Consider the following 15,063-nt stretch of genomic DNA (forward strand, 5'->3'; position numbering starts at 1 on the left):
GTGCTTCCCCTCCTCTAGGCACCATGCCATAGGGGAGGGACAGACTGGGGTTCTTCTGATCTGATCATCCCCTGGGCTCAGAGTGGTGCCACTTACATAACCCTGGAGGGATGAGGTGTCCAGAGAGGGTGCAGAGCAGATTGCTCTTGCCCTGGACTGGGGACTTATTGTGAAATTCTCAGGAGTAAATCTTTTAGCCTCTTCCACCCAACCCCATGCCAGTGTCCTGCCAATGGGGACCTTACAGAATCAAGGGAGTGTTAGTTCCTCTCCTCTTTTCTTTTCTCCTCCCCTCCTCCCTCCCCTTTTCTCTCCCCATCCCTGGATCCTTGGATGTCCTTACTGAGCACTCTGTCCTCTGGCAAATGTCCCCCACCCCAGTTTTCATGGGCATTTTCTATATATAGAAACGGGCATGAGCAGAGGTGTGGTGGGAATGCCTTTGAACCTGCCTCCCAGTCCAGCAGGAAGGAGAGAAGTTGTTGGGAGGGGGTTAGGGGAAGGCTATGATTTCCATCTCCTGTGGGAGTCTTTTGCTGCTAATCCCTGGAAGGACATGTGGAGGTGAAGGAGCCATAATCAGCTTTCAGGTGGGCGAGTCTGGGCAGCTTTGAGTGTTTGCACATTACTGGGGAGGGGCAAGGAGGAGGAGGGGGAGGTGAGGGGAAGCAGAGGGAGAGAAAGGGGATAAAGGTGAACTTGCCTCTGAGAGGCTTTGTGCTTTATCTTTCCTCCCAGGAAACCTACAGGGACTTCCACTGGAGGCTTGGTCCAGCATCCCCACTGGTATTGTGCAAATAATAAACGGCCAGAAAAAAATGTTAGAATATTAGAACACAAGAGTAAAAAGTGATATTAGATCCACTAAATTTCCCAAAATTCCAATCCACTTAATTTTTAGATGAGGAAACAGAAACACCAAGGGTAACAGGAATAATGTATGTACCTGGTCACTGTCCAGGCAGAGCTACCAGGACACGGGGCCCTGCCTCCAGGCCAGTGCTCTCTCCAGCTGTCCCTTCAGTCACAGACACCCACAGGGCACCACCCCCCACTGTACATTTCCACCATGGCTCGTCCTGGATGGAGTTGGTGTCACCACTGACTGCTTCTTTGGGAGGGGACCAAATTCTCACCCTAACTCCAAAGTTCTTTCTTCCCAGGGTTGGACACAGGTGATCTGGAGCAGGAAACCACCTCATTGACCTCTTCACCTCCAGTGTCCTTCCCCCATTAGGCTCCTCCCCACAGGAATGCAGTTCAAACGAAGGTGGACAGGAGCTGGAACACCTGTTTATGCCTTCATTCAGAGCATGCATATTCTTCTTCTCCTCCCTCCTAGGAGGGCAACCACAATGCCCAACTGGGAGCACGGGAGAAGGTAGGCAGCTAGGCAGCCATCTGGAAGAAAGAGGCTTACCTTGGCCTAGGTTGGGAGCCAGGCCAAATTCAGAGGAGGAGCTTGGGGAAGCAATGACCTTGAGGAGCAGGAATTCAGGGAGGAGATAACAGGAGTATCTGAGACACCACTGATCCCAATCACATTTGGGGATTAAGGCAATGGGAGGGGACGGCAGGGAGACAGGACAGCCAGCTCAGTAAACTGAGATGTGCCCAGGATCCCTTATCCTGCAATCTGTCCAGCCCGGCCTCAGCGCTGGCCTCAGGAGGAGGTAGAGTCATGGGAAAGAACTGGAGTCAGCCATTGCAAGGCAGGAAATCTGTGTCTGGGCACCTTCTGGCTTCCCATGGGGCCTTTCTTTCCCTTTCCTCCTTTGTTCCCCAGTTACACTTTCCTCCCAGCCCCCTTTCCTTTTACCATCTAATCCCCAGAGAGACTTTCTCCACAGAGAGCTCAGAATTAAATGTATGTGTCTTGCTGGGGTGAGGACACCTCTCTTGTGCATTTTACTGGTATTCAGGATATGTGATTTGGGTACTGCTTCCTGGAGCTTCATCTCTCCCCATCTCTGGGGTAACGAGGTGGGAACTGGTAATGGAAAAAAAGCAAAAGTGAATCAGCACATGAATATTTAGAAAGTAGCGCAATTGACATTTTATGCACAATTAGATTTGAAATAGGGTGATGCAAAAAAAAAAAAAAGAAATCAATGAAGTTACTTTATACACAAAATTGTACTAGTATAATGAAAATCTATTTTTCTTAAGTCGAGAAACACAATTTCAAAGTTAGCGAGACAAGTGAATTATAAATTGTATTATGCTGCCACCAAATGGATCCTTTGTAAAAATCATGGGAACCCTATTGTATGTATTACAACTTCTGAATAGTAAAAAAAAAAAAATAAAAAAAAAATTAGTGACTCTGGGAGGTGCAACCCCCCAGGTGCCAACAGCTGCTGGGCCCTGACATGGGGGACTTTTCAGGGACATGGGTCTGCAGACATGCCCTGCTCTAGTTCCCTCCATCATTTATCGAGTGTCTGTGATGGGCAGACACCCACTTAGAACATTAACTAGAATATTGTGCAGTTTCAAGTCTTGAAATAGTGAGGTTCGACTGCTAAACCCCTCTGCTTCTCCATACTGTTGTCTGTAAAATGCTGAGGTTGGAGAGATGGTAGATATGGGGCCTTATTTTAAATCTAATTTGCCAGATCATTGGTTTCTAAACTTTCTAAAAAATGAGGCCTCTTAATGCTAAAAAGTTAGGAGAACTTGTGATTTTAATCTCTGTTGATTAAGTGATAGATGATTAGAGAAAGATAAAAGCTACTATTAATTCTATCATATTTTAATTGAATTTGAAATTTGCCATTGCATAAAAGTCCACTGTACAAAGTGCTTACTCTGTGCCAAGCTTTACTCTGAATTTTCCATATACTAATCCATTTATCCCTATGAAATAACTTTCATTATTATTTCCATTTTACAGATGGAGAAACCGAGGCCCCAAATCACACTGTTAGGTAATGGCAGCACTATGAATCATTGGGAAAACATAATTAAAGACAGAAATCTCCTCCCAATTCAGAAAATCTTGTCACAAAGGCAGAAGAAAGAGAAAACACTTTTATTATTGAATAAGCATTAAGTCAGAAGGTGACACATGCTAGGCATTTCTTTCAGAGATCGCCAAGACAAAGAAATCTTAGCCTTTTATATAGGCCAGCACAAACCATTACACACATGTTCCCAAGACAAGCAATGACTGGCCCTCAAATGAGAGGACTTGACAGGACCCTTTGCTAATCTGAGTTCATCCTAGAGTCCCTCGGTAACCAGGATGTCCCTCTGTGTTTGCTAATTGCTTTTATCCAAAGAAAAAATAAACCTGGCATATCTTTACTACAGTTATTTGCAGCTTCGAGTGAGACGTCTGCTCTAAATTGAGTTTAGGCTCATTCTCCTTGATGGTTATATTTTAAAGAGATGCTTGCAGGTCCTTGAGAAAGGCATCTCTGGGTCTTGACCCTGGCAAGAATTGCTTAGCTTTTAAAAAGATTTACATACATTTCAAAGAGACAGAGAAAGAACTTACAAGTTTTCTAAAGTAAATGCTCTCAGAAAATGGAGGAGAGGGAAGTCTCTTTCGTTACTTTTAACCGGGAGAATTAAGCTCTGATGTTGAGTTTGTATTCCCCCTTACAGAGGGAAACACAGGTAACTGGAGATGAGGTTCTGTTGTCTAAGGCCCAGTGTGGCCTTGTAGCAGCCTCTGCCCATATATGGGGGAGGAGGGAAGTCCTTGTTTAATCTCCAAGGTCCTTTGGTTGCACTGCAGTATTTTAATTCCTTGAAAGATTTGAGGCACAGTTCAAAAGCACCATTTTAGGACACTCTGGGACACAGGAGGGGGTTCAGGGCCAGTGAGTGAAGACCCTCAGTGACCGTGGGGACGTGTGCATGCATGTGTGGGAGTGGGGGTTGGTGCCAGATGTAGGAAACGCTCGCCAGTTTGAGGTTTGAGCTTCAGTGAGAAGAAAGACATTGTGTTTCCTGGAAAAACCACTCCCTTTTGAGTTTCAGGCCCAGAGAGTGTCAGCCACTCTTTGCCCCCTTACAGGCCAGGGTCTTGCGCTCCTGCCTGGCTGGCCCTGTCCCACCGCCCCCTGACCCGCTGCCCTGTCAGAGAGGACCCCAGGGGCCAGGGAATGGCATCACTTTCCCTTCTGTGGGGCTGGGTGCTCATGGCTGCCCTGAGCACAGGTCAGATACCAGGAGGAGAGAGCCACTCAGTGGGTTGATGGAGGGAAAGAGAGCTGGGTCACTGGGGCACCAGGAGGCACAGAAAGTTCTGCTCCTCCATCCCAGCCTTGCTCAGACACCCCCAGGCATAGCCTCTTGCCCTGAGAAAGTATCCTTTCTGTCCCCAGGTGTCTCCTATCAATACCGCTCATGGGACCTCCTCTTCAGGATTTGCCTGTCCTAGTTATTTCTGGGGTGACCTTCACCCCCAGGAGCTCCAGCCTGGCCTGTCTGTGTATTTCAGGTGCCAATGCGAGCTTGGTGGAGCAAAGGCCCAGGTGGGCCCTGGTACGTCCGGGACAGGCTGAAACCCTGAGCTGCTTCCTGAGGGATGCCCAGTACCCCTGGATGAGCTGGTACCAACAGGATCTCCAGGGGCAACTCCAGGTGCTGGCCAGTCTGCGGTTTTCTGGGGACAAGGATGACGTATCCCTTCCTGGAGCGAATTACCAGGTCACACGGGTTGATGACAAGGAGCTGAGGCTGCAGGTGGCCAATGTGACCCAGGGCAGAACTCTGTACTGCACCTGCAGCAAAGACACAGTGAGAAACCCTCGTTGGACAGATGAATAAAAACCACCCTCAGTTCCCACCCACGGCCCCAAGCTCCCCCTCCTCTGCCCGAGAACACCTCAAACCTGCTTGTCCCGCCCCAGATCCTCCTTTCTGGCCTCTTTACTGCAGGTGAACGCTGGCTGCGTAGCTCAGCGATGGACCACAGGTCTGGACCACCTGCAGACCGTGGCTTTGCCGCCTGTGAGCTGCGGGGAAGACTGCATCTCCCTGAAAGGCAGTTTCTGTGTCTGTAAAGTACAGAGAGCAACTCTACTCAGCTCAGAGGGCCCCTGCGAGGACGAAGCTAAGACACAGGTAGACAGGAAGCTCTAATTAGCATTAGCTCCAGCCCACAGAAAAACACATTGCATTTTATTACCAGTCTCAAGGCTCACAAGGGTGCTCGACAAAGACCTGGAGGATTTTGGGAGCTCAGAAAAGGGGAGGATGAATGTATCCATCTGTGGGCCTGCCACTCACACCCCTGGAATAAGTAAACACCCACTTTCCAATTAGTTCCCCATTCTCAGTGCACACCACCACCTCAGCTCCTCACACCCCAATCTCAGCTTGATCATTTTTAAAAGTGAGATCCTAGAGAGGACCGCGATCTGGAATCCACCGTGGAGGGCTTACCCAATACTCACCTTTTAAAAAGCCATGGCTGAGAGCCCGGTCTGCACCTGGAGTCAGAGCAGGGCAGGGCTAGGAGGCCAGACCCCAGCAAACATCCCGGAACCACCGCTAGGAGGTGCATTATGGGAGAGGCCAGGTCCTGAGGCCTCTGCAAAGACGGGAGGCAGGCTGGGCTGTAGTAGCTGAGCCACTCTGCTTCTAGTTCGGAGCTGCTGCATCCCGAGTGAGCAGGTAGCAGGTGGGGTGCAGGTGGGAGTGAGTGAAGAGAAGGCATGTCAAAGGTACCTCAGTCTCTAAAGGAGTGAGTGGTTGTGGTGCTCTGGGGCTGCCAGGCACCCTTTCCTCAGCACTTGTATAGAGAGAGGAGTTTTTTCCATCAGGGGGCGCCATCGGCCCACAGTTCTCCGAGCTCTGCACAGACAGGGGTCCCGTGATCAGTCACAGGTGTTGGTCCTCTCTCAGCCTCCTCTCAGGTGTGTGGTGAAAACCTGCTGGGCTCTAGAGGAAGGCAGTAACGGGAGGAGGTCTAGAGCCGAGCGCAGGGCCCGGTCCAGAGTCATAGAGACATTGTGATACCTGTGTGCTCTCAGTCCTCCAGGAAAGGTACCCCTGTTTGAGAACAGGGTCACTGGGAGGTCCTTGGCCACCAAGACGCTATTAAATACAGAGCAGATGGCAGGCCCTGGGCAACCAGCTTTTAAAGGTAAGTTAAGGCCCTCTGCTGGTAGCTCTTGAAACAACTGCATCCGAGCGCCTTTGGCTAGAATGATGGAAGCCCCCATTGATCTGATGGCTTCCCCTTTACCTCAGTCCCTGAGACCTACCCGGAGATTTCCCAGATGCAGTTCCGCTCACTTGTACCGTAAACTGAGGTTAATACCATTGGCTAGGGCTAGGCCCTTGGTTCCATGGTACTTAAACTAGCCCTCCTAGACTGATGGATGCTAGGGGTTCAAACAATACTTTTTGTTGTTTTACTAACATACCTTTTAATGATTAAAATTTAATCCATTGTTTATCATTTGTTTTTGCTTTGTGATCCAATCAGAGAATGTTTTGTTTTTAAATTTTTTATATATTTTTTTCAATTGGAATTGACATTTAATATTATATTTAGCAAACAATACTTGCTTTGTGATTGAGTGGATTATGTTATTCCCTCAGTGAACTGAAAAGACTTCACCTCGTTTACACATGGTTCTGTTTAATATATTGCTACCAACTGCATGTGTACTTCTGTGATATTAAAACCTCTCAGAGGGATGCCCTGAAGAAAATAAGAGAACAGAAATCTTCTCAGGAGACAGAAATTTAATCAACATATCTAGTTGTTCTCTTTCTTGAGGTCAAATGTATATGCATTCCTTGGGAGTGGCAGGTGCCCGGAAGGCACATGGTGGAGGAAATGCTTGGGAAAGGATTATGTAGTATGGATTTCCAGGGTCAGCTTGAGCAGGAGGATAATTGTATCCAATGGGAAATCTCCCCAGAATGCTCTCACTTGCAAAGACTTTCATAATCAGATTGACAAGCTGGTCTGCTCTGAAATTCTGTCTCATTCTTCCAAGTGTGTTTCTTAATTGCTTTATAAACAAAGGGAATAATGGGACCGCAAGGGACATATGCAGGGACTTCTTGCCAGGCTCACCTGGTTACCACCACTGCTGAAGACCCCATTGGCCAGTGTCAGCGACCAACCTCAGCCCTGATCTATTACTGTACTCCAGGTATCCCACCAGCCAGGTGGTTGTAGGTGGGCCCCTGGCATTATGCTCTTTGTTCACACTGAAAATGACATATTCTAGATTTGGATTTTCTTTCCCTTGTCATCATCACTCCCAGCCCCACCATTCTTGAATAGTATATGTATCCCACAAAAAAAGGAATATATTTTTCAACTGAGGAAGTCACCTTACAATGATAATGATCATACAGAAAGTTGATGCCCATGGAATTTAGTGCCCTTAACATATGCTTCATCATCTAGAATAATCTGAACTTATAAGACATCAGTATGACCTATTGAAATTTTAGCACCATTTCAAGCTGGGAGAAATCTCTATTTGCCTGCAAAAACCATCTATTTCTACCGAAGCTAAAATTTCAGTTAATAACTTATATAAAGGTGAAGCTCTCACAATTGCACTTAATAATCCATATACAAAATGTTGCTTTTCAACAAGCTAGACTTCACTGCTACAGAGGTTTTAGACAGTTAGGGAGGACAAGATTTACTGATGTAACTTCTTATGTCACAAGCCCCAGTCAGCCTTTGTGCTAACCTCTCATGGCCCAAGTCCATATGCAGAATCCTGCAGAATGAAGAATCAGAATCTATGCCTGGTGTTGAGAGGTGGATGGACAAGGAGAAACAAAGTGCAGGACCTCCCAGAGCCCCCCTCCTTAAACCCTTTCCTCTGACCTGTACTTCTATTGAGCTCACTTCTTGTCAGACTTCCTTTTCCCAACTGGCATATGTAAGTTGCACATGATTAATTCAGTGCAAGTAGTAGGCATTTTTGGGTGCCAAATGGCTACAGTGGCTTTTTTTCTACAATAGGTCAATTGTTAGAGAGAACACCATCCCCTTTGCATAAACCTTAACTGTCTAAGGGGAACTGAGTTTGCCATCTTCACTGAAAGGGGAAGTAGAAGGGTTGTTGCATATAATCACAGTGCAGGGATGTACAAGTCGCCTCTGTTGGATAGAAATGAGACAGGTATGCAGGATGGAACCCAAGGAGTCTATTCAGATTTGCTTGTGAGGCTGGACATGGCTACAGGCTGTGTCAAATGGTCCAGAAGTCCTGCTGAGGGAGCTCAGTTGTTTCGGATTGTATTTTCAATCCAGGGTATGTAGTTAAAGATTCTGGTATAGATGCCAACATCAGCTCTCAAAACACATCCATCAGTAAAAGTGAGGATTCCTTGAAGTATCCCATTGCAGACTGCTGGGGCAGCTGTGACTTCCTGCCAGGAAAAAGAAAACTGGGTTATCTTTCTGGCAAAAGGCACGGGAACAAAATGGGAACAGGAAGGTATTGAGAGTAGCTTACCTTGCAGGGCTGCCTTCTTCCTGGCACAATGCCCAAGCACAGCATACTTTTTGTGATGTCATAGCTTTTATAAGCATTGCGGCAATTAGTTTTGGAGATAACAGAGATGTTCACATTCTGCAATGAGTCAGGGTCCTTGGCTATAGGAAAGAGAGAAGTAAAACGTCCTCAGATATGAAACCTTCTCTTCTTTCCCTCCTCTTCAACATATTTCCTCTTCTCCCAGCAGAAAGAAAGAGAGGCCAAATACTGAGAGAAATCAGAACTGAGGCAGCTAGGACAACAGGAAAGTATCAGATTAACTATTTCTCATGGTACAACTGTCTATCTCCTTACAAAATAGAATGAACTCCTGGAAGTTGATTTCTGCAATGAAATGAAACAAATTACTTTAAAATTTTTCTGGAAAATTAAATATTTAGAGTGTCCTGTGAAATTAAGTTTTATTTATTTATCTAGCTTTCATATTTTTTATTTGTCCCATATTTTACATTTATCATTGACTCCTTTTTAATTTATTAAAATATATTTGACTTGCAATGTTGTGCACATTTAAGGTGTACATGTTGATTTGATACAGTTATGTAGTGTAATATGATTGCCATTGTAGCAATAGTTAGACTCAGTATCACGTCACGTAATTATATTTTTTTTTGTGGTGGGAATAATTAAGATCTAGTCTCTTAGCAAGTTGGGTTATAATACAGTATTGTTGTTTATAGTCATTTCCAGGACTTGTTTATCTACTAATTGCAACTTTGTACCCTTAAACTATATGTCTATTTTGAGCTTAAAGGAATTTAGAGAGCTCTATGCTTAGTTTTTCATTTGTCAGATAAAAAAATCCAGTATATGTTCACAAAATTAATTCAAAGAGTGATTTTCTTAAACTCATAACATGAGAACTTAAAAGTGTGTCTTAAAAGAACTTAAAAGTGGGTCTCTTGATTTCTAATTCAAGTTATTTCTTTTATATCAATGGTTCACAAATACTATAGACTGTGCAGACTCATGACAAAGTTTTTATGGGGCTATTTTCAGGGCAGCAAAACGAGATAAACAAGAACAAAATAATATTAATATTTATGTTAGGTATTCTTGCCAAGGAGTTTTCACTGGGAAAAGTAGTTTATTTTGACTTTTTTTTTTCTAATGGGATTGTGTTTATTTGAATTCCTTTATTTGGAAATGGTATATTCATTCTTGAAAAGAAAATGTTTGAGGTTTTTTGTTTTATTTTCCAGTCCAGCAATAATGGCATGGCTCAGCATTTCTTCTGGGAATGCATTTTTTAAAAATTTAAAGAATATTTTAAATTGCAGTTGACAATAAATATTATTTTGTATTAGCTTCAAGGTATACAGCATATTTGCATAAATGGGGAAGAATTTTTTAAAAAATGATTACTTCACTACTTCATGAGCCAGATAAAAATAAACCGCACTGTTTTTTGTAAGTCACTGCTCTTTGGCAACCAAAATGAATCAGACCTACTGCTTACCACATGGACATTTGCCTATTTCCAAAACTCAAATTGACTCTCAAAGGACAAAGAATTTCTATTTGTCTAGAGAACATTATAATAAGTGAAATAAGCTAGACACAGAAATCCAAATACTGTATGATCTTCCCTAAGTGTGGAATCTAAACCAGCTGAACTCATGGAAACAGACTAGAATGGCAGTTGCTGAGGCTCGAGGTGGGGCATATGGAGGTATGTTGACCAAAGGGTATAAACTTTCAGTTATAAGATGAAGAAGTTCTGGGGATTTAATGCACAGCATGGTGACCGTAGTATATAATATTATATTTTTGTGTATTTGAAATTGTCTAAGAGCATAGATATTAAATGCTCTCAACACACACACACACACACACACAGAAAGAGAGAGAGAGAGAGAGAGAGAGAGAGAGAGAGAGAGAGAGAGAGAGAGTAAATAAATATATGAGGTGATGCATAGTAGCTTGATTGGGGCATCACTTCACAATGTATATATATATCAAAACATGGTATTATATACCTTCAATATATGAGGTGTTTATCTGTCAATTATACCTTAATAAAGCTGGGGAAATAAGAATTTCTATTTTTTAATATATTCAAGAAAATGTAGCCCAAAGTGTGAAGGTATTGACTGAAGAGCAGTTAAAAAAGGCTGCAGTGATGGCAGGATTACTAGGATAAGTGTATAGCCACCTCTTGCTTCTAGAAAAAAAAAACTAGCAGTGGGCAGATGAAAGTAATCTGACAGGCTTGTTAAAAATGACTCTCTTTCCATACTATGGTGTCTAGTGTCTGATGAATATTAAACATACTCAAGTTACTCATGAGTAAAATTCAATCAATAGTTTTTCCTAAGGGACAATATCATAGTTCTGTATTCCTTATACTTAATCAGTTTCCCCCCTTCCCCAGTATTCACTACCTTGGTTCATAGCTATGAACAGTTGATAGAATTTGCATGAAAATTTTGGAATGGGATAGGCAGTAGACAGGCACAAAACTTAGACAAGAGAAAGCTGTATTAACATACTCAAAGTTGTGTGTGTGGTTTTTTTAATGGAATCTGAAAAATGTGACATAGAAGAAAGTTGAGTTAGAACACGTAGTTCGGTGGCTTCAAATTACATATAGAGACTTTTACTGATAAACTCATGAGAGTCACTTTTTAATTTGCTGAATACATGAGAGAATGTTCAGAATATCACCAGTTCAAAATGTTTCAGAAATATTTTTCTTAAACTTTTCATTATTTATGTCTATCACAATCTTGCATAAGGAAGGTCTGCCTGATTAAGCAAAGTATCATGTATGCACCTTATGTTTAATACATAAGTATTAATTCATGATATTTAAAGATAATTTTCTTGATTGCCTGGAATAGTTGAAAACATCTAATACGGGTTGTGCCACATTTTAGAGTTAAGAAAATTGAAGGTCCATGGGAAAGTGGCCCATGATCACACAGCAAAATAGGACCAGAATACAAATGTCTTCTTTCTACCAACACCACTTCTATTTTATATGAAAGCAAAGATGATAGAAAGATACAGTGGAGGAAAAGGCTTGAAGGACTCCCTAAGTGAGGTATAGGGAGAGGGTAAAGGAGACAAAACAGAGGAATGCAGAGTTTAAAAGAAAGAACTGGGAAAATCATAGAAGCCAAGAGTAGAGAAGAGATAGAAGGTTGTCTGACCCTGAGAGATGATCTTAGGGTCACTCACAGATGTCACATGTGTTGTAAGCCCAGGTGGAGACCATGCACATGGTGTTCTCGCTGGGAGGTTCTTTGGGCAAGCTGACCAGTTTCACGTAGTCATTGACTTCAATGTATCTTTCCAACTTGATCAACATTAGGTTATTCTCAATAGAAGTGATTGAGAAGTACGGATGATTAATCATCTTCGAATAGCCAACCACTTGTACATCTTGTTCAGTGAGGCTTGATGGGTTTGTAACCCCCAATACCACCTTAAGATTCCTGGAACAATATGGGTGTTCTTGAGAGGACTTAACAGAGATGGCTTATCCATCCTTCTGGCCCTTTATTAGCTCCTCCCCACAGACTTATTTCTCTATTACTGAACATCCCCAGAAGGCCTCCCTAAATCCCATTTAATTAATCAGACCCAGGCAGGGTCCTGTTCCCAACCTGAGCATCCTGAGAATAGAGGGTCATTGGGGGCTTATTACTCACAGTAAGTTGCAGCTTGAAGCTGTAATCACCCACAGGGGGTGGATCAGGACTCCAGTGCAGGGCAAGTAATCAGATTTCAAATAGACCAAATAGGGGGGAGTGATGTCATGTATGTAATCTGGGTCATAGGCCAAAGCACCTGTAAAAGAGAAGCATAGACAGGAAATTCTAAGATTTTTTTCAGAGATCACTTGAAAAAACAAAGGAAAATTCCTTAATAGACCCAAATTTCCCTATCCTTCTCTCCAATATCTTCAACTGTAAGCTGAATTTGTAATCTGGCTTACTTTGTTGTAGAATATTAAGAAAACTAGAGGCCTGGTGCACGAAATTTGTGCAGGGGGAGGGGGATGTCCCCCGGCCCGGCCTGCACCCTCTTGCAATCTGGGACCCCTTGGGTAGGGTTCCTAGGCCTGGCTGGTGATCAGGGCCTATCGGGGCTTTCTTTCCCCCAGCTGCCAGCTTCCAGCAGCTGGCCCCGCCACTGCCACTGTTTGCCATTTGTATGGTGCTGCCCCCTCCCCATCCCCTGCTACCAGTTGCCTCCCACTGCGGGCGACAGGCATGGGGTGCAATTGCTTGGCTGGCTTTGGCCTCCCTCTGTGGGGCGATTGCTGGCTGGTCCCGCACACCTGCCACAACGTTGTTGGCCAGTAGCCTGGGCCTCCCTCTGTGGGGCAATCATGGGGTGATGGCAGCCCCCCCCCAACCAATCACATAGCACCCGCCTTGGCTGGCCTGGCACCAGTGCGTGTCATAGCGTGATCGTCTGGAGGATCATCTGGACAGTCGTTCTGCTGTTCAGTCGTTCAGTCGATTTGCATATTATGCTTTTATTATTATATTTATAGAAACATATTTATTTCAAAAGATAAAAGGTGTTTTCCCTTTCAGTCATCAGTACGTATTGTTCCAATGAAAACACAGGCTTTCTCAAATACCTTCCACAATTTAGTGGACATATGTTAAATTAACGCTTAAAGAACTTCACTATTTTTATCCGTTTTAGAATGCTTTAACCAATCTCATCCCGTCCTCCCAACAGCAATGTAAGGAAAAATGATATGAGCCATTTAAAGAACAGACCAAATACTAACAGAGTCTAAGGAGGGGAAATCACCCATTCATTCAAAAAGAAAACCAGGCTGTTCGAAGTGCTTGGGCTATATAGTGAAAAATACAGAGAAATATCTCTGCTCTTATACATTCTAATGAATGGAGACATTCAGTAATAACAAACATAATACACAATAAATGAGACAGTATGTTAGATGGTGATTAGTGCTTTGGAACAAAAGTAGAACAAGGAAAGAGGGGAAGGAAATAGCAGGTGTGTGTGTGTGTGTGTGTGTGTGTGTGTGTGTGTGTGTGTTGGAGGCACTGTGCAGTATTACATCAGTAGTCAGGGTAAATCTTATGGACATGAGGGATGAACAGTAAAATGAAACTGGGGGAGGGAGATAATCAGATATTTGGGGAACAGGATTCAGGCAGAGGAAACAGCTGGAGAAGAGTCCTAATGCCTGTTTAAGGAGCAACAACAGAGGCCAATGTGGCTGGCATGGTGAGTGAGGGGGACAAGAGCAGGAAACAAGAGAGGACAAAGAAGTGACGCAGAGGATGTGGACTTGTCTCTGAGTGAAATGGGATGTGTGATGTGTGATGAATGAGTGATGATAGTTTCCTTATGGAGAAGTGTTGAGTGTAGGAGTATAAAGCAGAGAGGCCTATTAGGAGAATCATCTGATGATCCAAGCAAGAGATGGTGGCTTGGCCCATGGTGAGCAGTGGAGGTGATAAGATATTATTGGATTCAGATTTGTTTAGAAGATGTAGTCAACAAAATTTTCCAAACAGATTGAATGTGGCATGTGAGAGAAAGAGGATTTATGGTTACCTCCAGGGTTTTTGCCTGAATATTGGAACCATGCCCCAACAAGACCTCATACCAAAACCAATCCTGTTCTAGACAGGTTCAGGGTCAGCTCTCACTGTTCCTTAGGAGCAGTTATGGTATTGGCATTCCAATGTCCATGCCTCCCCCAAAAGCATGTAACAGTCAACCTGAGGTGAGGCAGACAGGCAATGTCACAGGAGGAAACCTGGTGGGGATGGTGGCAGCAGTGAGGGAGAGGGAATCAAGCCTACACTTGTAGTCTGAAATGTTGTTCCTATCTTTATCCACCTTTCATGCTCCCCCAGGACTTAATATTTGGTAAGTAAAGAAAAAGGTGCCAACACTCACGAGGAAGATTCAAAATCACCCAGAAGAGGATAAACTTCATAATGATGTCAAAAATCTTTTCAGAGGATGAAGTTCAACTCAGAGTCTCTGGAAAAGATGAAGAGAAGAGAGAGAGTAAAGGACTAAATAAGATAAGGCAAGAGAGGGTTGGGAAAAATTATCATCTTAATTCTTTCAATGGCAGGATTCAGTTCCAGAAGAAGTACTTATCATCAGAGTAAGTGGTGGTATCAAGTGTCAGAGGAGAAGAACAGAGAACAGGTGTAGAGAATAGATCAGCGTTTTGTTCTCCATCATATTAAAAAGTACCTAATCTGAGAGATGTTGAAGCTTACAGTGTGTCCATAGCCTCCTCCTCTCTGGTCCTTCCTTTGTCAAACTCTGAAATCATATCCCTCTCTGAACTACATGCAGGATCCTGGCCCCACCCATCTATGTGATGCTAGTCCCTGTTTGTGTGCCGTTGACATTCATCTCCAGTGGCTATAACCCAGCACTTTGTGCTGACCTCAACCCCTCTGCCTGACATTAAATACCTCCTCAGGTATATCAGCCCTTTCCTTCATGTCACTACTCACCCGTTTCTTTATTCAACCAGCCAGCCCATAATTTATATTATGCATCTGACTTGTGCTAGGCTCTGTGCTTACTGTTGAATTTGCCT

General features: G+C 43.8%; 1 protein-coding gene and 1 gene segment (V, D, J or C); one reads left to right on the top strand and one right to left on the bottom strand.

The window, feature by feature from the left end:
• The first annotated feature begins 3,987 nt into the window (after window positions 1–3,987).
• Window positions 3,988–6,266, top strand: LOC132211350 (T-cell receptor beta chain V region E1-like). The segment is given in 4 exon segments: window positions 3,988–4,170; window positions 4,454–4,752; window positions 4,894–5,014; window positions 6,211–6,266. Coding segments are annotated over 4 exon segments (531 nt in total).
• A 1,954-nt stretch (window positions 6,267–8,220) lies between these two features.
• On the bottom strand, window positions 8,221–14,439 carry LOC132211448 (probable inactive serine protease 58). Its single transcript, XM_059656125.1, has 5 exons — window positions 14,400–14,439; window positions 12,155–12,293; window positions 11,682–11,938; window positions 8,457–8,596; window positions 8,221–8,370 (listed from the first exon to the last, which is right to left on the bottom strand). Exons 1-5 carry the CDS (start codon window positions 14,437–14,439, stop codon window positions 8,221–8,223), a joined length of 726 nt encoding a protein of 241 aa, XP_059512108.1.
• Between the last annotated feature and the right edge of the window lie 624 nt (window positions 14,440–15,063).

This window comes from Myotis daubentonii, chromosome 10, assembly GCF_963259705.1.
Source record: "Myotis daubentonii chromosome 10, mMyoDau2.1, whole genome shotgun sequence".
NCBI classification, from domain to species: Eukaryota; Metazoa; Chordata; class Mammalia; order Chiroptera; family Vespertilionidae; genus Myotis; species Myotis daubentonii.

What these genes read in the sequence shown, in the direction of transcription:
- LOC132211448 (XM_059656125.1), bottom strand. Translation starts at nt 14,439, where the DNA reads ATGAAGTTTATCCTCTTCTGGGTGATTTTGAATCTTCCTC. An exon ending in GGTGATTTTGAATCTTCCTC is followed by an intron (nt 12,294 to 14,399) that starts GTGAGTGTTGGC and finishes TCTCTTTTACAG; the next exon opens with GTGCTTTGGCCTATGACCCA. An exon ending in TTACAACACATGTGACATCT is followed by an intron (nt 8,597 to 11,681) that starts GTGAGTGACCCT and finishes TCTTTCCTATAG; the next exon opens with CCAAGGACCCTGACTCATTG.